Genomic DNA, 25,313 nt, shown 5'->3' with positions numbered 1-25,313 from the left:
TCCTATACACTAATATCTGTAGGCTTGATTTGATTTAGGATTCCCCCCCCAAAAATATTTTATAATTTCTATTTCTTCCTAAACTGAACAGTAAACATTTATTAACCTAAGAAAGTATGTTATGTAAATAAAGGTTTAAAAAAGCCTGCTTAATTTCTATAAACTACATTTAGAAGACAAAGAATAAAAACTATGGGTTGCCAAAAAGAAAGCATAGTGAAAGTGTTAGTTGCTCAGTCCTGTCCGACTCTTTGCAACCCCATTGACTGCAATCCGCCAGGCTCCTCTGTCCACAGACAAGAATACTGGAGTGGGTAGCCACACCCTTCTCTAGGGCATCTTCCTGACCCAAGGTTCAAACCCGGGTCTCCTGCATTGCAGGCAGATTACCATCTGAGTGACCAGACACGCCCATAGATTGAAAAAGGTAATATTAAATTAAAAAAAAAACCTTAAATATTTATGTTTAATCCAATCATAATTTTATATCATTTTGATGAAATTATTTAAGTAATATGTTACTACTCTAAATGTTAGATGTACTTTTGAAAGTTATTTTATTGCTTTAGTGTGAGGTTGCTGAAACATTTTACGAAAACATTAGAAGAAATATTTATACTTTGCCTTACCATGTTACAGAGTCCTTCATGAACTGTACAGTCTAATGTACCAAACTTAAGCTGACCATAAAGATGCTTTGATGCTTTTCGCAGCTCTGGCAATAAAGCTCGACATGGTGGACACCACTATTGAAGAAAAAATATTCATAAGCACCAAGCCAAATGAAACCAAAAAAACCACATTTTTTTGCAACAAGCAATATGCTAAGATAAACAATATTTATTACTGTTACAAATCTTAAGCATTTATATACTCAGTCCTTGGAAGGGCAAGTATGTCAGCCTTTCTTAAAAACAGTATGTAACAGCAGCCAAATTGAGTAACATGATTCTAATATTCATTGTTCAAGGTTATCTAGAAAATGCTTTTTTTTTTTTTTTGGTCATAACAAGAGAAAACCTGAAAATGTTTAAATATGACAGATAAATATAACTTACAGGGGCAAAAAAATCAACTAGCCATGGTTCTTTTTCATTGGCAGGAAAATTTTGAGGTCCAAGTGTGGTAACATGAGAATTGACACTTTCCTTGGCAAAGGCAAGTATGTCATATAGAATCTTCTTTCCTTTGAAACAGAGAAAAAAGAGAAAAATTAAAATCTACACTTTGTCTTTTTATCCATAGAAACATTTCAAAGCTTTTATACTTGAAATATTGAAGAGAAGATAAACTTATGAACAAATTGATTTGGTGGAGGTTTTAGTGTTCTGTATACTACGTTAAGTTTGCTCTGCCAGAGAAACCTTTGCTTTACACTCTGCTTCTTGCAGGATCAGATAAAACGTCAAGACCTCTTTGAAAATTTCCTTCATCCTCAGTAGGAGAATTATTTCCTCCCAACGTTCTTGGAGTTCTTTTTGCTTGCCTGAACTACTGTTATGGCCTAACTCTGAAGTCGGTTTCTTCAACCTAGACTTCTCTTATGAATTCAAGACCTGAGTTACCCAGTGGAAATATTTACCTGGATGTCATATGGACATTTCAAACAAAATATACACAAATCAAAGTTGAGTTCTTCTTCCCTAAACTTGCTCCTTTTCTCACCTTTCCTACCTTGACAATAGTGTAATCATCCACTAGGTGCTAAAAAGATTTCCTAGAGTGATTCTTGCTTTCTCTCTTTGCCTGTATCACAGCTCCAACCATTCTATCTCTTACCATCTCCAACCCCGATTTAGGCTACTGCCTAAATGTAGTCTAGCCTACTGAAATAACCAAGCTGGTCTTTCTATTCTGCCTTCCTTAACTAATTCATTTTCTACACTGCTACCAGAGGCAAGTTACAAAAACATTAATCTGATCATGTGGTCCCCTTGCTTAAAGGCCACTGCTTAAAGAGTATACTCCTTGGCTTCGCAAATACTAGCTTTCTTAGGACCACAACATAATCCATTTTCCCATGTGCCCTCTGATTTATTCACTCAATAGTTAATATTAAGTAAAGCACCTATTATGTGTCAGGTCCTGTTTTAAATGCCATAGCACATGCAAAATAAGAGATACACACTTTCTCTTTAAGGAGTTCATAGGCCAATAGAAAAGAAACATTTCATAAATATTTAAACGGTGATAAATGATACCACATTGTCCTGCTCTTTCCTCACTCTTTAACTACTGCTGCTTGAATTGCTTCATAAATTCTTCTTTCTTTGACAGTCTTAAAAATGATTCACAGGACCCCAATCTTGTCTCTGTATTCACTTTTGGACAAGGTCATCCTCACCCAAGACTTCAATTACCAATGAAAGAGTTTTAGCCCAAACTCTTCTCCTGAGCCCAGGCCTATATTCAACTGTGAACCAGGGGTGTGTACTTCATGTCACCTTCTCCCCCAGTGCTCTCTTTCTTACAGAATGGTGCAGTCAGTCACTCAGTTGCCAAGTCAGAAACTTGAGTTTCCTTTTCTTATCTCCCTACATTTAAACACAATCATCAAGTTATACTGATTTTGCATTCATTTAAAAACTGTCTACTTCTCATCTACATTACCAATCTTGTCTTACATAAATGACTACATCAGACTTCTACTTGCTTTCCCTCCCTCCAATTCTAGGCATCCAGTTAACTTTCTAAAATGTAGAACTAGTTAAGGCACACCTCTGCTTAAACCCATGAAAGCCTTTGCTCTGTTGCCAGGATAGAGTCCAAACTACTTTATTACCTGACAGATGAAACACACTATTGGGACCCCAGTGCCATTTCCAGCCTTAAGTCTCATTCCTTTCCACACTCCACATTCCAATTATCCTAAAATTCTTGCCTTCTAAAAATGAATAAGGCTCTCTCTTATTTCAGAGTCCCAGAATACACTTAACGGTTCCTGTGCTTGGAACGTATTTAACACCTCTTTATTTGTATAACCATTATTTTTACTTAGATCTCAATTAAGAGACTGCTTTCTCTAACCTCAGAAAATTACTCCATCTATGTATTCTTCCTAAGTGTAACCCATGCTCATATTAGGGTAGATATCTCCAAGATCGCCTTCAATGACCCATACAACTGTTGTACCAGGGCTGGTGTATAAAATCAATAGAATATGGTGAGTGTGCTGGTTTATACTGTCTGAGATCAGATTATAAAAGATATCATTGCTTCTGTATGTGTGTCTCTCTGATCATTCATTCTGGGATAAGTAAGCAGCCCCACAGAAAGGTCACCTGGTGAGGAACCGAGGCCTCCTGGCTATGCCATGAGTCAGTCTGGAGCCAAATCTGCCAGCCACACAGTCCAATCTTCAGATGACTATAGTCCTTACTCACTGGGATTGCAACCTCATGAAAAAACCCAAGCCAGAACCACTCAGCTAAGCTGTTTTCAGCTTCCTGAACACTAGAAACTGTGTTGAGTTAGTAAGTGTTCATTGTTTTAAACTGCTTAGTTTATACAATGGAGAAAAGACAATCTCTTTAACAAGTTGTGTTGGGAAAACTTTTCACTTATAAAAGAATGAAACTAGAACACTTTCTAACACCATACACAAAAATAAACTCAAAATGGATTAAAGATCTAAACGTAAGACCAGAAACTATAAAACTCCTAGAGGAAAACATAGGCAAAACACTTTCTGACATAAATCACAGCAGGATACTCTATGGCCCACCTCCCACAGTAATGGAAATAAAAGCAAAAATAAATAAATGGGACCTAATTAAACTTAAAAGCTTTTGCACAACAAAGGAAATTATAAGCAAGGTGAAAAGACAGCCTTCAGAATGGGAGAAGATAATAGCAAACGAAGCAACTGACAAAGAATTCATCTCAAAAATATACAAGCAGCTCCTGCAGCTCAATTCCAGAAAAATAAATGACCCAATCAAAAAATGGGCCAAAGAACTAAACAGACATTTCTCCAAAGAAGACATACAGATGGCTAACAAACACATAAAAAGATGCTCAACATCACTCATTATCAGAGAAATGCAAATCAAAACCACAATGAGGTACCATCTCACGCCAGTAAGAATGGCTGCGATCCAAAAGTCTATAAGCAATAAATGCTGGAGAGGATGTGGAGAAAAGGGAACCCTCTTACACTGTTGGTGGGAATGCAAACTAGTACAGCCACTATGGAGAACAGTGTGGAGATTCCTTAAAAAACTGGAAATAGAACTGCCATACGACCCAGCAATCCCACTGCTGGGCATACACACTGAGGAAACCAGAATTGAAAGAAACACATGTACCCCAATGTTCATCGCAGCACTGTTTATAATAGCCAGGAGATGGAAGCAGCCTAGATGTCCATCAGCAGATGAATGGATAAGAAAGCTGTGGTACATATACACAATGGAGTATTACTCAGCCATTAAAAAGAATGCATTTGAATCAGTTCTCATGAGGTGGATGAAACTGGAGCCTATTATACAGAGTGAAGTAAGCCAGAAAGAAAAACATCAGTACAGTATACTAACACATATATATGGAATTTAGAAAGATGGTTAACAATGACCCTATATGTGAGACAGAAAAAGAGACACAGATGTAAAGAACAGTCTTTTGGACTCTGTGGGAGAAGGCGAGGGTGGGATGATTTGAGAGGGTAGCGCTGAAATGTGTATATTATCATACATGAAGTGGATTGCTGGTCCAGGGTCGAGGCATGAGACAAGGTGCTCAGGGCTGGTGTACAGGGATGACCCTGGGGGATGGGATGGGGAAGGAGGTGGGAGGTGGGTTCTGGAAGGGAACACATGTGAGCCTGTGGCTGATTCATGTTGATGTATGGCAAAACCACTATGATACTGTAAAGTAATTTAGCCTCCAATTAAAATTAATAAATTAAAAAAAAAGAAAAAACGTTTTGCATGTTCTAGTATGAACAAAAAAATAAATCAACTGCTAAGTTTTGGGGGTAATTTACTCCTCGAAAATAGATTAATACTCACGTCAGACATTCAAAAAGTTGCCCATCTACTTGTCTGTTTTCTCTACTTCATAATGTTCTTTAAGATACAGATAAGGATAGTACCTATTCTTTGCCTACTCTCTAATATTGCACCTGGCACATAAATAATCTATTTAAATCCAAAGAAATAATACAAGTTATGCTGTAGTTAGTGATAACACACAAAAGGAAGTACTTGGGTATTTATGGTATATTCCAAGGGAGAAAGGCAATGGTACCCCACTCCAGTACTCTTGCCCGGCAAATCCCATGGACGGCGGAGCCTGGAGGGCTGCAGTCCATGGGGTCACGAAGAGTCGGACACGACTGAGCGACTTCATTTTCACTTTTCACTTTCATGCATTGGAGAAGGAAATGGCAACCCACTCCAGTGTTCTTGCCTGGAGAATCCCAGGGACGGGGGAGCCTGGTGGGCTGCCATCTATGGGGTCGCACAGAGTCTGACACGACTGAAGCGACTTAGCAGCAGCAGCAAGGGAGAAAATGCTTTAAGTAAAGTTTTGAAGGGTGACTTGGAGTTTGCTAAATATTTTGAGGGCCAAGAGGTAATGATTACATTGCAGGAGGAAGAAAAAATCTGTGTCAGGCACGGAGTGAAAGAACATGGTATTTTCAATGATTCACAAGTAGCTGGAGCTAGAATTATTTGCAGCGGCAGAGGTGGGAGATGAGGTTGGAAAACCAGGCAGAGGCAGGTTAACTTTTAACAACTGTTTACTGAACTCCTGTTATGCACCGCCATTCTGGGTGCTGGAAACACAGTGGTGACTGAGACAAAGTCATTGCTCCTATGCTAGGGAATCTGAAGTTTATTCCTAACGAGATCAGAAGACTCAAGGCAGAAAAGTGACATATGAAGGTATTCTATGGTAATTCCAGGTATTCTATGGTAATAAATCTGCCAAGAAAACAAACAACTGTAAACAAAAAATGCTATGAGGCAGATAATTATACTGGAGGATATTAGACAAGATGGAGATGATGGACCTGAAATAAGGCAGCAAGCATAGACTAGAGAAGGAATCTGAGAAATATTTCACAGGCGGAAAAGAACAGAACACTATGAAACCTTAGGTCATTGCCAGCACTTTTACGAGGATAAAAGTGCTGGAAAAACTGTATCATCTACTGCCTGGGGAAACTGAGTGTTCAAATGTCACCTTAATTCAAATATCACCTCCTGATGCAAAGTCTCTTTATTTGATCTCATAATTTATAATGACTATTACAATGTCCTTCATATTTTCCTAAAAATCTCCCTTTTCTCACCACCCCCCGCACTAGATAATATGGTTTGCATAGTTTAGTGCAGCTATACATCTAGGCTTCGGAGTCAGACATACTTGGACACAACATCTACCTGCACCAGTTATTTTATCCTTCTGAGCCTGTTTTCTGCCTTGCTGTGAAGATATAAATGGATATGCACAATATGCAAATACCTTTAGGAAAACATCTCATTTATAAAAAACACTGAATAAACAGTAGTTACTGTTAAATTTATCTTGTCGTCTTTGCTCACATAGTTCCTTCAGTCTAGGGGACTTCACTTGTTTTCTTGTATTTGCCTGGGGAAACTGAGTGTTCAAATGTCACCTTAATTCAAATATCACCTCCTGATGCAAAGTCTCTTTATTTGATCTCATAATTTATAATGACTATTACAATGTCCTTCATATTTTCCTAAAAATCTCCCTTTTCTCAGCAGCCCCCACACTAGATGATATTTTAAACTTCCTGAGAGCAGAGTTCATATCTTACAATTTTGCATTCCTAACACCTATAAGAATGCTTGTCACCCTACAGGCATAGTATCAATATCTGTTATTTACTAACTGTTAATGTTGGTAGTTTGTGTCTATCTTTTGCTACACTTGACCTTTTTCAGGACAGAGACAATGATGTATACCAAACTTCAGGAACTGGAACTGTACCTACATGATGCAGGGCTACCGTCCTGAACAAGCTGAAATGCAGAAATACAAATTCTAAATTCAAGAAAACTAACAAAGCAGTTAACGGAGATGTTTGGTTATCAAGTGTTGGAAAAACATCTAATAGACTATCTAGAAATTGCCCATAATGGTTGAGATGCTACATTAGGTACACTGAAATGGAAACAATAGGTGTTGCTTATTTTTGTCAACCAGCAAGACCCTTAAATTCTTTATTACTAGCCTGACAAGTCACTAGAGTTTGTACTGAAACACTGATCAAAATATTAGGTAGAAGAAAGGGATTTATTTTAAAAAGAATAAAGAAGATAAAATAACTATATATAATTCAAAATATCTTTCCCTTTAAGAAACGTTTACTAATAAATGAAAGCAAAGTTATTTTATAATAATCATGTCCATATAAAACAAGGTAAAAAGTAAAATTAAAAAATGAAGAAATTTTTTAACCATTTTTTCCCCTTCTTACCATGATGAATTTCAAATTCTTTGGTTCCCTGTCCTTTAAATACTGCTAGACATGGCTGAAAAACATAGAAGTTACTACAGACGTCTGGTGCAGAGGAACAGTCAAACTTGCCAATCTAAAGGAAAGAGAAGTTCAATATGTTGAAAATAGAATCTTATTCATTCAATTAAATATTCATAAGGATAATCCGAAAATGAAATTTCTATAAAAACAACACAGCTTCTAAACAAGTTAATGGACCATGAAAATAAGAAACAGGAATCATTAATTTACATTTAACACTGAAACTACATTTAGTATAAATAATGTCTCTTGGAGATCTCAAAAACCTGAGTGGAAATTACCAAGAAAATATTAAGTTGTTTATGAAGCCCAACCTTCTAAAAACTTAGAGGATATTTATATTATCTTGACAAGGGGGAGAGAAAGAACGTTTTAAGACTGCAGAAGCAGAGAGATTTCATACAGTGTGGGAACAAACCCAGCAGGCAGATGATAAACCAAGAAAAAATATTTGCAGCATTTAAGATAGAGGATTCCTATTAAGAAATAAAAGATAAACATCCCATCAGGAGAAAGAAAATGGGGCAGAGACATACATAGAAAATAAAGTAGAAAGCAAATAAATAAAAATTAGTAGTATTAACATATCAATTTTGGCCTATCCAAACAGTGCTGATTATAAAGAATGGTAATACCAGGGCTGGCTCTGGTGTAGAGAGGAAATGACTCACTCTCAAGCTGTCAGTAAGAAGGAAGGCTCTGATAATGAGGATAAAAAACTTTTAAGAAAATATAACCTTGGTTCAAAAAATTCCTCATAGTGCATTTTTCCAGTGTATCTTTTTTGATATAAAAATGGAAACAACTTAAAGTTACCAGTAAGAGAGAATAGGTTAAACAACCATAGTGTAGCCATACAGGGAGAGGCTGCTTAGTCTTTGGATGCTGATACATATACATACACAAAAATATACGTATCAATATATACTACACTGGTATGCAGAAAAGTTTTAATCACTAAATGGAAAATTTTACAGAAGAGAATAAAAGCATACACATAAATTTACATGTGTACAATATGCACAGAGGTGCGCATGTATACATATGTGCCAACACATACCCACGTTTACAAAGCCTCAACAGTTTTAACAGTAAATTCTTAACAGTGGTGAAAATATATATAATTTTTAGAAATCTCTAACTCATTTTTGTACTTATTTATAATATCATAATTAAAAATAATGAACATGAATTACTAATATAAAGAAACAAGTACTTAAAAAAAGCTATAGTTTTCTGCATTCCAGAAAAACTGTATCATATAGATTTATCACATACCAACTGCTCAAGAGTAATGAAGGTTTAACTTTTTCAGATATCATTTTAATTTTCAGTAGAAAAAAACAAAATAGAAGAACAAAAGCATTTAGGGGTTTCTAAATTTAGAATTCAACTAAACATCTTTAATGTTATTTAAAACATAACTTTATGTACTAAATTAAGACAGCACAAAAGCAGAAGGGTAGGCAGAATAAATTTTTCTTACTTGAATATGTTCATTTTTAAGTAGAGTTTTTAGTTTCTTCAACTCAGGATCATTTGAATTTTCATTTTGTCCAAATTGAAAAAATAAGAGCCACCGATGATGAGCTAAACGATCCTTAAAAGTGATTAAAAAAGAAAATGATAAAGGGAAAGAAACATCAGAGATGCAAAATCCTAAGAGTGCCAGTCTTTCTTTCTTTGACTTAATTTTAACTATCCTACCCATTACTTCAAAATACTGTCTAAAATTCAGACCCAGTCATATTCTTATTTTGTAGTTTATTTGGAATAATGCTATATAAACCAATTATACAGTATTACAGAAAGAAAAGAGCCACTAAATCATAAAATCTTAAGGTAGATGACTGTGCTAAGAAAAACACAGTTTTAATGACACAGAGCTAAAAAGATGAAAGGTGGGGAAGCCAGATTGCTTTCAGATTTAACATAAAGTTTCAAAGGGATATAGACTTATAAAACTCTGGGATCAATAAGTAGAAGAAACTAATTGATTCTACTACAAACTGAATGCTTCTGAAGCTGCTCTGTAATTCTCAGTGAACAACACAAACTGTTCTGTAGGGAGGAACACAGAGCCCCCACACAGATTCAAAGCTGCTTTGCGATCAGTATCTTGTCTTTTCTGGTGCTCCTCCTGAACTTGCCTTCAGGACTAGTTACACAAAGCTATAGATCCACTCTCAAGTTGCAATCCCAGCAAATCTGGCATTAGAGTTTAACCTGGAATCAACTGATAAAATTTATCAATATTTGTTACTATTATTAAAAAAAAAATTACCTGTAGTGAATTTGCTGAAAGGAGTTCAAAATCTGGAAGATTATGCATTATTTCCAAATAAATTTCTTTAGCATCCAATGAATTAAGAAACTAAAATAAGAGAATCATATTGTTATTTTTTAAATCAACATTTGAGTATTTCAGTGTCTTAGTTTTTCAGTTTTCAGAGAAAGAACTTTTTAAGAAAAAAACCAAAGAAGTAATACAGTTTTCAAGCTATTTATCCTAAATGTTTTCCTTTTCAAAAAAAGACAGTGTATCATATTTTGGCAATTATTAAAGAGTTATATAACTGGGTTGTTCTTTAAAAATAGTGATGCAAAATAAATTTCATTATTAGGTGTTTTCTTACCTGGAATTTTCTGTTAACTGTGCTGGGTATTCTATGATGGTCCTCAAAATAACCTTGAGTGACCTCTGGCTCACTGGCGGGAAAAGCTGTTATCATATTCAATCTAATTTTAATGCTAACCATGTTTTACAGAATGCCAGTGCTTTAGAATTTTCTAAACATTGTTAGAAATTTAATAATTTTCTAAAAATTGTTAAAACAATAGAATATTTGACGATCTAATAAGATACTTTATGGGCTTCCCTGGTGGCTGAGTGTTAAAGAATCTGCCTGCAATGCAGAAGACCAGGGTTTGATCCCTGGGTTGGGAAGATCCCCAGGAGGAGGGCAAAGCAACCCATTCCAGTACTCTTGCCTGGAGAATTCCATGGACAGAGGAGCCTGGCAGGCTACAGTCCATAAGGTTGCACAGAGTTGGACATGACTGAAGCAAGTAAGTAGCAGCAGTAGCAGCAAGATGCTTCATATCCCAATTAATAATGGCAGAAAGTGCAGAAGAACTAAAAGTGAAAGAGGAGAGTGAAAAAGCTGGCTTAAAGCTCAACATTCAGAAAACTACCATCATGGCATCCAGTCCCATCACTTCATGGCAAATAGATGGGGAAACAGTGGCTCACTTTTTTGGGGGGGGCTCTGAAATCACTGCAGATGGTGACTGTAGCCATGAAATTAAAAGACACTTACTCCTTGGAAGAAAAGTTATGACCAACCTAGACAGCATATTAAAAAGCAGAGACATTACTTTGCCAACAAAGATCCATCTAGTCAAAGCTATGGTTTTTCCAGTAGTCATGTATGGATGTGAGAGTTGGACTATAAAGAAAGCTGAGCACAGAAGAATTGATGCTTTTGAACTGTGGTACTGGAGAAGACTAGAGAGTTCCTTGGACTGCAAGGAGATCCAACCAGTCCATCCCAAAGGAGATCAGTCCTGGGTGTTTGGAAGGACTGATGTTGAAGCTGAAACTCTAATACTTGGCCACCTGATACGAAGAGCTGACTCATTAGAAAAGACCCTTATGTTGGAAAAGATTGAGGGCAGGAGGAGAAGGGGACAAGAGAGGACGAGATGGCTGGATGGCATCATCAACTCAATGGACAGGAGTTTGGGTGGACTCCAGGAGCTGGTGATGAACAGGGAGGCCTGGTGTGCTGCGGTTCATGGGGTCGCAAAGATTCAGACATGACTGGCGACAACTGAACTGAACTGAATGGAAGGAATTAAGAAAAACTTACAGGAAAACTGGAACGGACCTTGTTTATTATAGAGGTTTTTAGAAATAAAGTCCCTGAACCAAACCACTGAGGAGTTTTGCAGGGTAAAATGTATATATGTAAAATATGTATTTTAAAATTAATTACACTTTAGATCTAGGTCTCTTATTTAAAACACAAACAACTGAAATAGACACATCTCAATTCTAACAACTGTCTATTTCTGTCCATATTTTATCCTCAGCATATTTTTTTCATGGAACTCTCTTTGCCAGTCTAATTCTCATGGAAGCAGCTGCTATTACCATAAGTGTAGCAACAGATACACCAAGAAAATGTATACAGGGGTTGATCAGTTTACTGTCTATCTTTAAACTATTTTCTTGACAATTCAAATATTACCTCAAAGATAAAACTCTATTAAAAACCTGTAGAAACTATTACTGTATTCAGTTTAATTATGTTCAACATAAGAACACAATCAAATGGATAGAAACAGTGTCTGTAAGAATAGAAAACTCAGTTTTTCTGCTTAAAAAAAAAATCTGTAGCATACTCTCAAAAATATATGAAATAATTTGTTACCAAAGGGCTTAAAAGGTCAAAACAGAAAACTTTTCATGTTTCAGTACTATAAAGCTCATTCACTTTACTCACATTCATCAAAAATTTTATGTAATTTATAAATTCACTAGAACTTCATTACAAACCTGTTTTAGAGTAAAATTTGGTAGTTTTATTTACAAGGGTATTGTGCAGCCTCTAAATTTCACCTGCCAAACGTATTTAGCTAGCATAGTGTTTTACATTTTTTAAAAACTTGAATGCTTTCAGGAGGGACAAGGACTTTAATTCATCACCCTGTGTTATCACACTTCTAATATCACCTACTTATGTTAACTGAGATCATTTCTGAGCTTGCTGTTTTAACCAAAAAGTCCCAAGATCTCACTGAAAAATGAGATTGTTGTACTGAAGGCAAGAGCCTATGTTTAGTGTTAACCAGAGTACAGGTAATCCTCATGAGCTAATGGCAGTGTAAAATAAACCCAGGTTTTCTGGGAAATCTGGCAACATGAATTGACTTTGCAATTGCTACAGCCATCTCATTCTAAATAGATAATGGAAGAATTGCACAAAGGTGAGCAAGACAGTACATTATAACACTGCTTGTAATCATGAAAAAGTAGAAATTTCAGTATCTATCCAGAGAGGACTGGTTAAACTCATTGTTACATTTAGTCAATGAATTAGTTTCTAGGATTGTTGATGCACACATTCACAGGAATTATTGTATATACTACTATTCAGGGACACACACACATACACACACAGTATAAAGCACTTAAGCAGGCACTAAATGGGCTTCCCTTGTGGCTCAGCTGGTAAAGAGTCCGCCTGCAGTGTGGGAGACCTGGGTTCGATCCCTGGATTGGGAAGATCCCCGGGAGAATGGAAAGGCTACCCACTCCAGGATTCTGGCACTATATGTAGTACTTATGTGCCAGATACTCTTCTAGGCCCTTAGGATATGTCAGTGAAAAATTCAAACTTAAAATTTACTGCAAGAGAAAAATAAGGAAAGAATAAATATATAAGGTGATAAGTACAATGAGGTGGATTATGAAAGATTTTAAAGAGATCCAACTATTTTCCTGATGAATAGGGTATAGGTTGTAAGGTATGAGAAAAAGAGGGATCAAGAATGACTCTAAGGTATTTGGCCTTAATCATAAAAGATGAAGCTTTCATTAACTGAGATGGGGAAAAAACTAGGGAGAACAGATGTATGGGGAAATATCAGGAATATAGTTACAGACATCTAAATTTGAAAAATTAATTAATATCCCAGGGGAGACACTGAACAGGCTGGAGAATAACCACGTCTATAGTGGAGGGCAGAGGCCTGGGCCAAAGGCAAAACTGGTGAGTTGCCTGCATGAAGTCATAATTTCACACACATATAAGCAGAGAGCTGGAAGGGCATGTACCAAGACTTGATGGTGCTTGCCTATGGGTGATTTAGTTTTAATGAATTTCAAATCTTTCTTTACACATTTATATATCAAATATGAATTTCTATAATGAATACATGTAATCTATGTCAATATCAAAAAAAGAAAAATAAAAACAGAAAACTACAGGTAGTTTGTCTTATATTAGAATCTTTTTTTGTGGATGGGTTCTCTAGAGACCTGTCTGATATCCCAGTATTTGTTTCAGCTCCTTGACAGCTACTTGAACCTCAGCTTCTTCATTTATAAAATTAGGAAGGTGAACCAGACTAGTAGATCATCAAACTAAGTTTATATCAGAGTCAAACAGGAGGCTTTAAAAAAACCAGATACCAGATTCCAGCTAAACCTACCAATAATCTATATTTTAACATTAGAAAATATAGAAATAAATGGAAACCAATAAATATTCATTTAACCCAAGAATGTATTCCTTACCTTTGGGATTGTTAAAAGTGCAGTTTAAAAATAATCCTTACAGTTTAACTTTTTAAACTGAAGTATTAAACAGAATCCCAAATATTAAGTATTTGTTCTAAATAAATTAAGCGTTCCATAATTGGATGATATAAACTGGTTCATTTTTTTTTTTTTTTGCTCATTGTTTACAAAATGATATATTTGAATACATGTGTTATGTATTTATATGTAAAGAAATTAAAGGGATTCATACCAAAATACCGCTTTTCTCTTTGTTATTTAAAGTGGCTCCAGGAGGAAAATAGGCAGTCGTACTTGTTGTAATATCCAAACTTTTACAAAGGTTGTCCTGGGTGGCACAGTCCACCCATCCCACATTAACAAGACCATCCTAAAATGAAAAGAAAAAATAATATTGTAAGTTGAAAAAAAAAGTTAAAAAGGATTTATAGTTCGCAAAAATACAACTGCACTACCATAAAAATTAAACTTTTAAAAAGAACACAAAAAATGATGCAGATTTGAATAATATGATTAATAAATTTGATCAAATAGATATAAAAATTACACCTCACATAGGAAACATTTTAAAGCATACATAGAACACTAACAATCTTTGCAAAACAAACAAAATCTTGGCAAACTCCCAACACACAAGGACAGTTTTAATAGTGTTAAAGTATCAACACACAAGACTGTACTCCCTGACCATAATGATGAGAGCTAAGTAAGTAAAATAACAAAACAACAAAAAATTAAGGTTTGGAAATGACAAAAACACTAACTCTCTGGTTAAAGAGGAACTCATAATTATGGAATATTTAGGAGTGAATGAAAGCACTACATGTTAAAATATACTGAACACAGCCAATCAGAAAGACGCTTATAACTACTTATAACTATGAATATATTGATCAGAAAACAAGGAAGATTACAAACAAGGGAGTTAAATGTTCAAGAAACCAGCAAAGAAAATACCTGGAATCAGTTTTTAAATGTGTTTCTTAACATGGTGATACAGTTTTGCAAAATAATTGATGCTTACCAACATACCACTTAACCTGAGACGTGTCTGTGAGGTCAAACAATCTGGGGAGGGAAAAGAAACTTATGAGGAAATTTCAGCTATTAAGTATTAAATCTATACTTTCATTTGCTGCAAACCATGATGTTGATTCTAAGGCAATTAACTGGGCTGTGCTGGTAAATACTGAGACTTTTATCACTAGGTAGACACAGAGGTCAATGTCTCATTCTTCTCCCTCCTCCTGACCTCTTCTCCCTCCCTTCCCTTCCCCTCCCTTTCCTCCCTCTACTCTTCTCTCCCCTTAGTGTCTCAGGATTTCTAGGCAAGGAAAAAAGAAGGCATTCCTTCTCAAGCACCTCTTTAAGATCTTATTCTAAAATAGCTCCTCCTATCAACAGCCCCTTTGAACCAAGGAATCTCATAATTTGGGGTAATAAAATGTAATGGACCTATCTGATTAACACATATGGCAAATTCTTAAAATACAGTACAATCTTAAATAGCTTCTTCACTCTCTCTTCACCCTTATGGCAGAAAGCAAAGAGGAACTGAAGAGCCTTCTTGATAAAAGTGAAAGAGGAGAGTGAAAAAGCTGGCTTAAAACTCAACATTGAGAAAACTAAGATCATGGCATCCAGCCCCATCACTTCATGGCAAACAGATGGGGAAACAACTGCAACAGTGCTCCAAAATCACTGCAGATGGTGACTGAAGCCACGAAATTAAAAGATGCTTGCTCCTTGGAAGAAAAGCTATGACCAACCTAGATAGTATATTAAAAACCAGAGACATTACTTTGCCAACAAAGGTCTGTCTAGTCAAAGCTGTGGTTTTTCCAGTAGTCATTAATGGATGTGAGAGTTGGGCTATAAAGAAAGCTGAGCGCCAAAGAATTGATGCTTCTGAACTGTGGTGTTGAGAGTCCCTTGGACTGCAAGAAGATCCAACCAATCCATCCCAAAGGAGATCAGTCCTGGGTTTTCTTTGGAAGGACTGATGTTGAAGCTGAAACTCCAACACTTTGGCTACCTGATGCGAAGAGCTGACTCTTTTGAAAAGACCCTGATGCTGGGAAAGATTGAGGGCAGGAGGAGAAGGGGATGACAGAAGATGAGATGGTTGGATGGCATCACCAACTCAATGGACATGAGTCTGGGTAAACTCCGGGAACTGGTGATGGACAGGGAGGCCTGGCGTGCTGTGGTTCATGGGGTTGCAAAGAGTTGGACACGACTGAGTAACTGAACTAAACTGAACTAATCTTTGCTGAATATAGGCGCAAAAATCCTCAACAAAAGATTAGCAAACTGAATCCAACAACACTGAAAAAGCATCATATACCATGATCAAGTTGGATTCATTTCAGAGTCACAAGAATGTTTTCACATATGCAAAGCAATCAATGTGATATTAACAAAAAAGACAAAAACCATATGATCACATGATCATCTCAATAGATGCAGAAAAATCATTTCACAAAATTCAACAGCCATTCATGATAAAAACTTTCATAAAAGTGTATGTAAAGGGAACACATTACAACAAAATAAAGGTCATTTACAACAAAGCCACAGGCAAAAACATAATACTCAACAGTGAAAAACTGAAAGCCTTCCCTCTAAATTCGGGAACAAGATGAGCATGCGCACTCTCATCGCTTCTATTCAAGTATTGGAGGTCCTAGCCACAGCAATCAGACAAGGAATTGTTCAGACCAATCCTAAAGAAAAATAAAGCAGGAGGCATCATCCTACCAAACTTCAGACAATGCTACAAAGCTACAGTAATCAAGAGTGTGGTATTGGTACAAAAACAGATATATGGATCAATGGGACAGAATAGAGAGCCCAGAAAGAAACTCACACACCTACGGTCAATTAACTTTCAACAAAGGAGGCAAGAATATACAATGGGGAAAAGATGATCTCTTCCTCAAGTGGTGTTGGAAATGCTGGAGAGCCATAGGTAAATCAATGAAGCTGGAACACACCCTGTCACCATATACGGAAATAAACAAAACAGCTTCAAGACTTAAATAGAAGATGTAACACCATAAAACTCCTAGAAGAAATCACAGGCAAAACATTCACTGACATAAATCATACCAATGTTTTCTTAGGTCAGTCTCCCGAGACAATAAGAAAAAAAACAAAAGTAAACAAATGGGACCTAATGAAACTTAAAAGCTTTTGCACAGCTAAAGAAACCACAAACAAAACAAAAAGACAACCTACAGAATGGGAGAAAATATCCTCAAACAGCGCAGCCAACCAGGGCTTAATTTCCAAAATGTACAAATAGTTCATAAAACCCAACAGCAAAAAGTCAACCCAATCAAGAAACGACCAGAAGACATAAAATACACATTTCTTCAAAGAAGAAATACCAATGGCCAATAGACACATGAAAAGATGCTCAATATTGTTAACTATTAGAGAAATGGAAATGATAACTGCAGTGAGGTACCACTTCCAGTCAGAATGACCATCATTAAAAAGTCTACAAATACCAAATGCTGGAAAGGGAGTGGATTAAAGGGGACCTCTGACATTACTGGTGGAATGTCAGTTGGCACTGCCATTATAGAGAACATTATGGAGCTTCCTCAAAAAACGAAAACTAGTATTACCATATGACCAGTAATACCATCCCTAGGCATATATCCAGACAAAACTCCAATCCCAAAAGATGCGTGCAGCCCTGTGTTCAGAGCAGCATTATTTACAACAGCCAAGATATGGAATCAACCGAAACATCCATTAGCAGATGAACGGATAAAGATGTGGTATGTATACACAATGGAACACCATTCAGCCATAAAAAAGAACGACATAATGCCATGTGCAGTAACATGGATGCAAACAGAGATCATCATACCAAGTGAAGTCACTCAGAAGAAAGAGGAAGACAGCGTACGATATGGCTTTTATGTGAAATCTAAAATATGACACAAATGAATCTATCTATGCAATAGGGTCACGGATATAGAGAGCATACTGGTGGCTGCCAAGGAGGAGAGAGTTTGGGAAGAGGGACAGAGTAGGAGGTTGGGGTTACACAGAATGAATGAACAGCAAGGTGCTATTGTACAGCACAGAGCACTGTATTCAGTATCCTATGATAAACCATAATGGAAAGGAACAGAGAAAAAGGATGCATACACATGTATACTCAATCACTTAATTACGGCAGTAGTTAACACAACACTGTAAAACAACTATACTTCAATTAAAAAAAAAAGCTTTAAAGACCTAAATATAAGACATGACATCATAAAACTCTTAGAAGAAAACACAGGCAAAACATTCTCAGACATAAATTATAGCAGTATTTTCTTAGATCAGTCTCCCAGGGCAAACACAATAAACAAGCAGAAGTAAAGAACTGGGACCTAACCAAACCTACAAGCTTGGTTTTCTAAGTATGCACAGCAAAGAAGTCATCAGTAAAATGAAAAGACAACTTAAGAAACAGGAGAAAATATCTGCAAATGATGTGACCGAAAGGGGTTAATAACTAAAATACTAAATAGCTCACATGACAGAAATAATGAAAAAACAAACGACCCAATCAAAGAATTGGCAGGGACTTCCTTGACTGTCTAGAGGTTAAGAATCCACACTTACAATGCAGGGGTCACGAGTTTGATCCCTGGCTGGGGAACTAAGATCCCACATGCTGTGTCGTGCAGCCAAAAAAAAGAAAAAAGGCGTAAGACCTAAACAAACATTTCTCCAAAGAAGACATATACACAGATATCCAGCACATGAAAAGATGCTCAACATGGCTACTTATTACAGAAATGCAAATCAAAACCACAAGGAGGTTCATCTGACACCAGTAAGTATGACTATTATCAAAAAGTTTACAAATAAATGCTGGAAAGTGTGGAGAAAAGGAACCCCACCAAATTGTTGGTGGGAATATAAACTGGTACTGCCACAATGGAAAATAGTATGGCAGTTCCTCAAAAAAACTAAAAATAGATCTACTGTATAATCCAGCAATTCCACTCTTGAGTATATCCAGAAATGACAAAAACTCTTAATTTGAAAAGATATATGCACCTGTGTGTTCAAGCAGAACTATTTACAATAGCCAAGATACGGAAATAAACCAAGCGTCCATTAACAGACAACTAGCTTAAGAAGATGTGGTATGGATACAAGGAGTAGTACTTGGCCATAAAAAGAATGAAATGGTGCCATCTGCAGAAACATGAATGGACCTAGAGAATATTATACTTTGTGAAGTCAGACAAATATATGATATTTATATGTGAAATCTAAAAAATAATACAAATCAATCTATATACAAAACAGAACCAAACTTGGACATAGAAAACAAACTAACGGTCACCAGAAGGGAGAGAGACGAGGGAAGGGACAAATTTGGGATGTGGGATGAACAGATACAAACTATTACACATAAAATTGATATGAAGGATTTACTGTATAACTACAGGGAATTTTACCCAATATCTTGTAATAACCTATAATGGAAGGTATCCCACAAAAAAGCAAACTGAATGCTGTACACCTGAAACCAACACAATATTGTAAATACATACTTCAACTTAAAAAAAGCAATTAATAATTATACAGCCGTATGTGTAAAATAATAAAGATATTCATTAAATAAAAATTGTAACATTAAATTAAAAAGTATAAATTGTACTCTGAAAATAGACAATAATCAATTATAGTAGCATACTTAAGATTTTCACCTAGTCTAAGAGTACATACTTCCGATTATAAGACTAGTAGCTTCTGAGGACCTAATATACAGCATATAGTGATTATATCTAATAATACTGTATTAAATCCTTGAAACTTGTTCAAAGAGCAGATCCTAAATGTTCTCATGACAAGAAGGAAGTGGTAATTATGTGACAAGATAGAGGTGTTAGCTAGTATTATGGTGGTCATCATCTTCTAACATGTAAGTGTTTCAGATCAACAAATTGTACACCTTAAAGTTACACAATGTTCTATGTCAATTATATCTCAATAAAGCTATGGGAAAAAAAAAGACTGTCACCTAAAAATCAAATGTCATGGTCTCTTCATCATAACAAAACAACAAATAATATTACCGCTTCCTTCGGAACAAAAAGTGATCAGCCAGCCAATACCAGCAGCAAATGCAGTTTGTATGGAGTTAACAAAATTTCCTTAAAAGAAAATAAAGAAAATTTCTGATCACTTACTACTCCACAATGGAAACCATTTTCTAAATGGGATTTCCCATCTAATCTCACCCATTTCCAATCTACTCGAGTAGTTTTCAGGATTCCTAAAAATCCTCTTGAGCATGTCAAATTCCTACCCTGACTTTTTTTTTTCCCAATCATATAAAATCTAAATTCATTATTAAGAAAGAAACTCAAATTGGCAAGTTAGGCCCCTTGTGATCTGAGCTTTGTCTACCCATTCAGTTGGTCATTCCTTCCCCAAACCACTCTACTCTTTACCCATCTTTTGTCAGATTCATGAAATATTGCCAGCTTCCAAATACGGTGACCTTTTAAGGATTCCTCTTCATTTTCAAGACAGATTGGATCTGATTTCATTCAGGAAGAATTTCCTAACCCTTCCTCCTTTCCCCACCTGAATTCCTTCATATCCTTCATGCTTCCCTAAGCTTACCTCTATCATAGTAGTCACTACTCTGTATTTTAATGGTTTAATAATGGGGTCCCAGAAGGCAAAGATTATACAGTTTATGGCTACAGCCCTAGTACTTAACAGCTTTGGAGACATAACTGGGTTCATTGAATGATATGAGCATCCCTTTAGGGCTTCCCTGGTGGCTCAGATGGTAAAGCGTCTGCCTACAATGTGGGAGACCTGGGTTCGATCCCTGGGTCGGGAAGATCCCTGGAGAGGAAATGGCAACCCACTCCAGTATTCTTGCCTGGAAAATCCCATGGACGGAGGAGCCTGGTAGGCTACAGTCCATGGGGTCGCAAAGAGTCGGACACAACTGAGCAACTTCACTTTCACTTTAGAAGTGAATACTATCATTTCATGGGTAGTACAGAGTAATTACATAACTCCTCTAAAGCCACTTGATGAATTAAATGCCTGAGATTAGAAGAGTTCTTAAACTTCAAAATTAAATTGAATAGGCATAAATTTACACCTGATATAGTATACTTACGAAATCAATAAAACACTTGTTTTACTAAATATTCAGTTGCACTTTCAAAGTTGCCTTTTCACCTAGCCCCATCTCATATCCATATCCTACATCAAACTTGTTTTCATTTCTGTATAAGTTAAATTTATGAAAGGCCTATTATTTAGCAGAGTTCAGAACAAATGACATAATTCCTTTCTAAGAAGCATGGAAAAGATAATATGATCAGAACACTGATATTACTACTGAAAAATCTGAAATACCAATTCAAAGTATCCTTGAAAATTAAGCAAATTATGAAGACAAAATTACCTGTCCATAATTCTGTCACTGTGCTTCTAACATGCTGCATGGCGAAATTCATTAAACTTTCCTTTGATCTGTCACCATGGTATTTCACTGCAGCCTATATTTTCATTTATAAAAAGAGAAACATCTTTTACTTTTTAAGACTCAAACAAATACCTTGATTCTCCATTATTCTGAATAAGTAAGATATGTCTTTCAATGGTAAAGTGTTTTTCTAAATGACATGCTAAGAATCTTGATTGCACAGATTCCCTATCAGATATGTGAATAATATTATTTATAATTGTTTTAGTTTCAGATTTATCACTTAACACTGGGGAAAGAAAGGGAAATTAGAATTTTATATTCAATGAGAGAAAACACCTGTAAAATACTTTGTAAATTATAAAGTACAACATGCATATTGGTTATCATTATATTCCTTAAGATGGAAACTGAAATTGGCAAACATTTCATTTTGTTAAAGTAATGGCATCTAAAAGTATTTACAGTATAATCAAAAATGTTTATTATGACTAGAGCATAGTTAGCACCTAAAATAAGAAAAACCAAAAGAGTCTACAAATTCACATATTGTGTTTTCTCTAGTATTCCTCTTGTTATAATGTTCCATCAAAAAAAAAAAAAAAGCCAATTTTATATCTTACCATTCCAGACCTAAAAATGAAAAGGCTGGGATAACTGTTGACTCCTTTCATTCGGCAAAGCATTCTATCATCGCCACAGTTAACTGCTCCAATTCGAAGCAATCCATCTACTTCTTTTGCAAAGTCTCTCCACTATGAGGGAAAAAAAAGTAGTTCTCTGATAAAATAATTTACGTTTCCTTGAACATTCTTCAAACTATACTTCCTTAAAGGAGAATATATTCATGAAATAAAACCATAAACATGTGAAAAAATATGATAGCTATTTCTGATTGTTAAATCCTAACATATTTTTAAAAACACTCAAATAATAGATACACTGTAAATAGTAAAATTTTAATAATCAGGATGTAAAAAATACTTACTGTGGGAGCTAAATCATGGCAGTGTGAACACCCTGGGGAGTAAAAGTTCACAAACCACAGTTCTCCAGAATTAACAGCAGCATCTAAAAATACATAAACCAAACAACTTATAATTATTTACTAAAGGTTTGTACATGTTTTAGTTCACAATTTTCCTTGAGATCAAAATGAAAAAAATGAGTCATATCTCTCAAATTGCCTTTATCTTTTTCTATACATTTTTAAAAGAAGAAAACATACTATTTCAACTGTCAAACACCACCTTTAAACAAAAAAACAACAAAAAACTTCTTCCAAGCTCTACTTCAATAAGATGTAGTCTTGAACTGCATGATCTATGTCACCAAGAAGCTGTAAAAATAAAGGAAGCAACCTAAGGAAGCAACAGTCAAACTGCACATGAAAGGTTGTGTGGATGACAGAAATGGAGAAAGGACCACAGAGACTGGGGTTTAAGGCTGTTCTATCTGCAGCACCGGTTAAGCATACAGTCAAATTCTGACAGCTACTCCAATTACAAAAGAATGTGGTAAGGGACTTACATGACAGTAAGGACTGTGGAGATTAAATCTAACCTTTGCTCTTAATAGGGGCTTCCCTTGTGACTCAGTTGATAAAGAATCAGCCTGCAATGCAGGAGAGCTGGGTTCAATCCCTGGGTTGGGAAGATGCCCTGGAGAAGTGAAAGGCTACCCACTCCAGTATTCTGGCCTGGAGAATTCCAGGGACTGTATAGTCCACGGGGTTGCAAAGAGTCAGACATGACTCAGCTACCTTCACTTTCACTTTTTGCTCTTAATAAGACATTTTCCTTGGAAAACTGCGTTATCTGAAGTATTAGATCAAGGCTTTTAACAATTCAAAACATGAATATATATTTGCTAAAATAATAGACCAAACACTACATAATATCTACTCCACAATTACATTACATGTTATAATCTAACCTATAAAGGACCTGATACAAACAAAATCCATTCATTTAAAAATTTTATGATTGTAAGGATGTGCTCTAACATTCAAGACAAAAAGTTTAAGACAATTTGCTTTTGGCTAGAGTTTCTATATAATTCCACACTAAAATCAGCAATTTTAAAAGAAAAAATCCAAAAGTCATAATAAATCATACTAAGACATCAAAACACACACACTATTCGAAATACATATAACTGATTCAGTTTAATTAGTAGTGTGTGCAGTAATGTTCACCTACATTTCAATGCCAAAACACATGAATCTGTGGGAAAAATTATAGGCAAAGTGTGTACATTAGGATTTTATTGGCTGTTCTTTGGCAAAGTTTATAAAGTCTGATGAATAGACCACTCTATCTAGGTTGTCAAAATAACTGCCATGCTGCCTTGGACCACCAACTGGTAGGAACAGAGGTAAAATCGTACATGTTCTCGGCCCCATTCTTCTGGGATCTCTATAATGCAAGTGTCAGTATGGACGATGACATCCCAGGGGTTTCTTACACTGTCCTCATTTCTATTCTGTGTTCATTTTCCTGTTCAGTTTCAGTGGTTTCCACTGTCTTCCTCTGTATCATATAATCTACTTGTTGACCTCTTTCAATGTATTTTTTACTTAAGTTATTGCATTCCTCACCTCTGTTTAGTTGCTCTTTATGTTTTCTAACTCTTTATTCAAAAACTTCTAACTTCTCACTCTGTTCATTCAATCTTCTCCTAAGTTCTTTGAACATCTTTAAAGTGATGAGAAGGAAAACCTACAGCTAAGAATACCCAGCAAGGCTGTCATTAAGATTTGAAGGACAGATTGAAAGTTTTACAGAGAAGCAAAAGCTAAGAGTTCATCACCATGAAACCATATTTCCAAGAAATATGGGACTTCTTTTTTTTAAATAGGGACTTCTTTTTTTTTAATTTTATTATTTTTTTTTTAACTTTTCTTTTATTGGAGGATAATTGCTTTACAATATGGTGTTGGCCTCTGCGATATACTAACATGAGTCAGCCACAGGGGATTTATCTAAGTGAAAAAAGAAAAGGCTACAACTACAAACATGAAAATTACAGAAGGAAAGAATCTCACTGTTAAAGCCAAATATACAATAAAGGTAGTAAATCTGTCATGTATAAAGCTAGTAGGAAGGTTAAAAGACAAAATAGAAAAATCATCTATATCCACAATAAGTAATTAAGAAACATACAAAAATATGTAAAATATGATGTTAAAATCTGTGAATGTCGTGGTGGGAGGAGTAAAATGCAGGGTTGTTATAATGAGTTTGAACCTATGAGATCAGAAAATTAAAATAATCATACACACATATACAGACTGCTATGTAGTGTGAGGAGTATCCTCAGTAACTATACAGTTTCTGTGTATGGTGACATATTGTAATTAGACTTACCATAGCAATCATTTTGAAATGCATAGAAATGACAAATCTCTATGCTGTGTAACAAGAGCTAATATAGTGTTGTAGGTCATTATACTTCAAAAACAACCTCACAGAAAAAGAGATCAGATTTGTGGTTAGCAGAGGCAGAGGTGGGGGAAAGGGGTAACTGGATGAAGGTGGTCCAAAGAAACAAACTTTGAGTTATAAGACAAATAACTACTAGGGATGTAATGTACAATATAATCAACAATGCTGTATATTACATATAAAAGTTGTTAAAAGAAATCCTGAGAGTTCTCATTACAAGAAATTTGTTTTCCACCTTGGTACTTTGTTTTCATAGAGTACTTCTAATTTGCCCAGTTCCCACTATTGTTGACAATATCTGTAAAATTCTATTATCAAAGCGCAATGAGATGTTTTTGTACAACTCAGTGACCCAGAAAAGAAGTATATTTCAAAATGTGATTTTCAATTTCTAAACTATACAGCTAATGTTTGTTAACATTTATACAATTATAGCTAACAGCTTCTGTTAGCCCCAGAAAAATGTTTAAAAAAAAAGCTGAAGTGCTTTGAGTTCCTCTTTCATTTCTTGAGTTTGTCTTCAAAAGAATGCATGTATTGTGTGGGTAACTACTCCAAATAACT

The 25,313-nt window shown here is 35.6% G+C and overlaps 1 protein-coding gene across 2 annotated transcripts in view; it reads right to left on the bottom strand.

Annotated features, from left to right (window-relative positions):
* The window catches only part of DNAJC10 (DnaJ heat shock protein family (Hsp40) member C10), a 49,743-nt gene that overhangs the window by 15,884 nt on the left and 8,546 nt on the right, over positions 1-25,313 (bottom strand). For both annotated transcript variants that reach the window (XM_005895422.3, XM_070359242.1), the window contains exons 6-16: positions 22,292-22,374; positions 21,927-22,058; positions 21,283-21,376; positions 19,925-20,002; positions 14,848-14,891; positions 14,056-14,193; positions 9,801-9,890; positions 9,003-9,116; positions 7,454-7,568; positions 1,059-1,186; positions 630-746 (exon numbers count right to left, since the gene is read on the bottom strand). In XM_005895422.3, the coding sequence (XP_005895484.1) occupies positions 630-746; positions 1,059-1,186; positions 7,454-7,568; positions 9,003-9,116; positions 9,801-9,890; positions 14,056-14,193; positions 14,848-14,891; positions 19,925-20,002; positions 21,283-21,376; positions 21,927-22,058; positions 22,292-22,374 (1,133 nt within the window). The remainder of the gene's footprint in view (positions 1-629; positions 747-1,058; positions 1,187-7,453; positions 7,569-9,002; positions 9,117-9,800; positions 9,891-14,055; positions 14,194-14,847; positions 14,892-19,924; positions 20,003-21,282; positions 21,377-21,926; positions 22,059-22,291; positions 22,375-25,313) is intronic.

The sequence above is a fragment of the Bos mutus genome, chromosome 2 (genome assembly GCF_027580195.1).
Source record: "Bos mutus isolate GX-2022 chromosome 2, NWIPB_WYAK_1.1, whole genome shotgun sequence".
NCBI classification, from domain to species: Eukaryota; Metazoa; Chordata; class Mammalia; order Artiodactyla; family Bovidae; genus Bos; species Bos mutus.
This window is presented reverse-complemented; position numbering and strand designations above follow the sequence as displayed.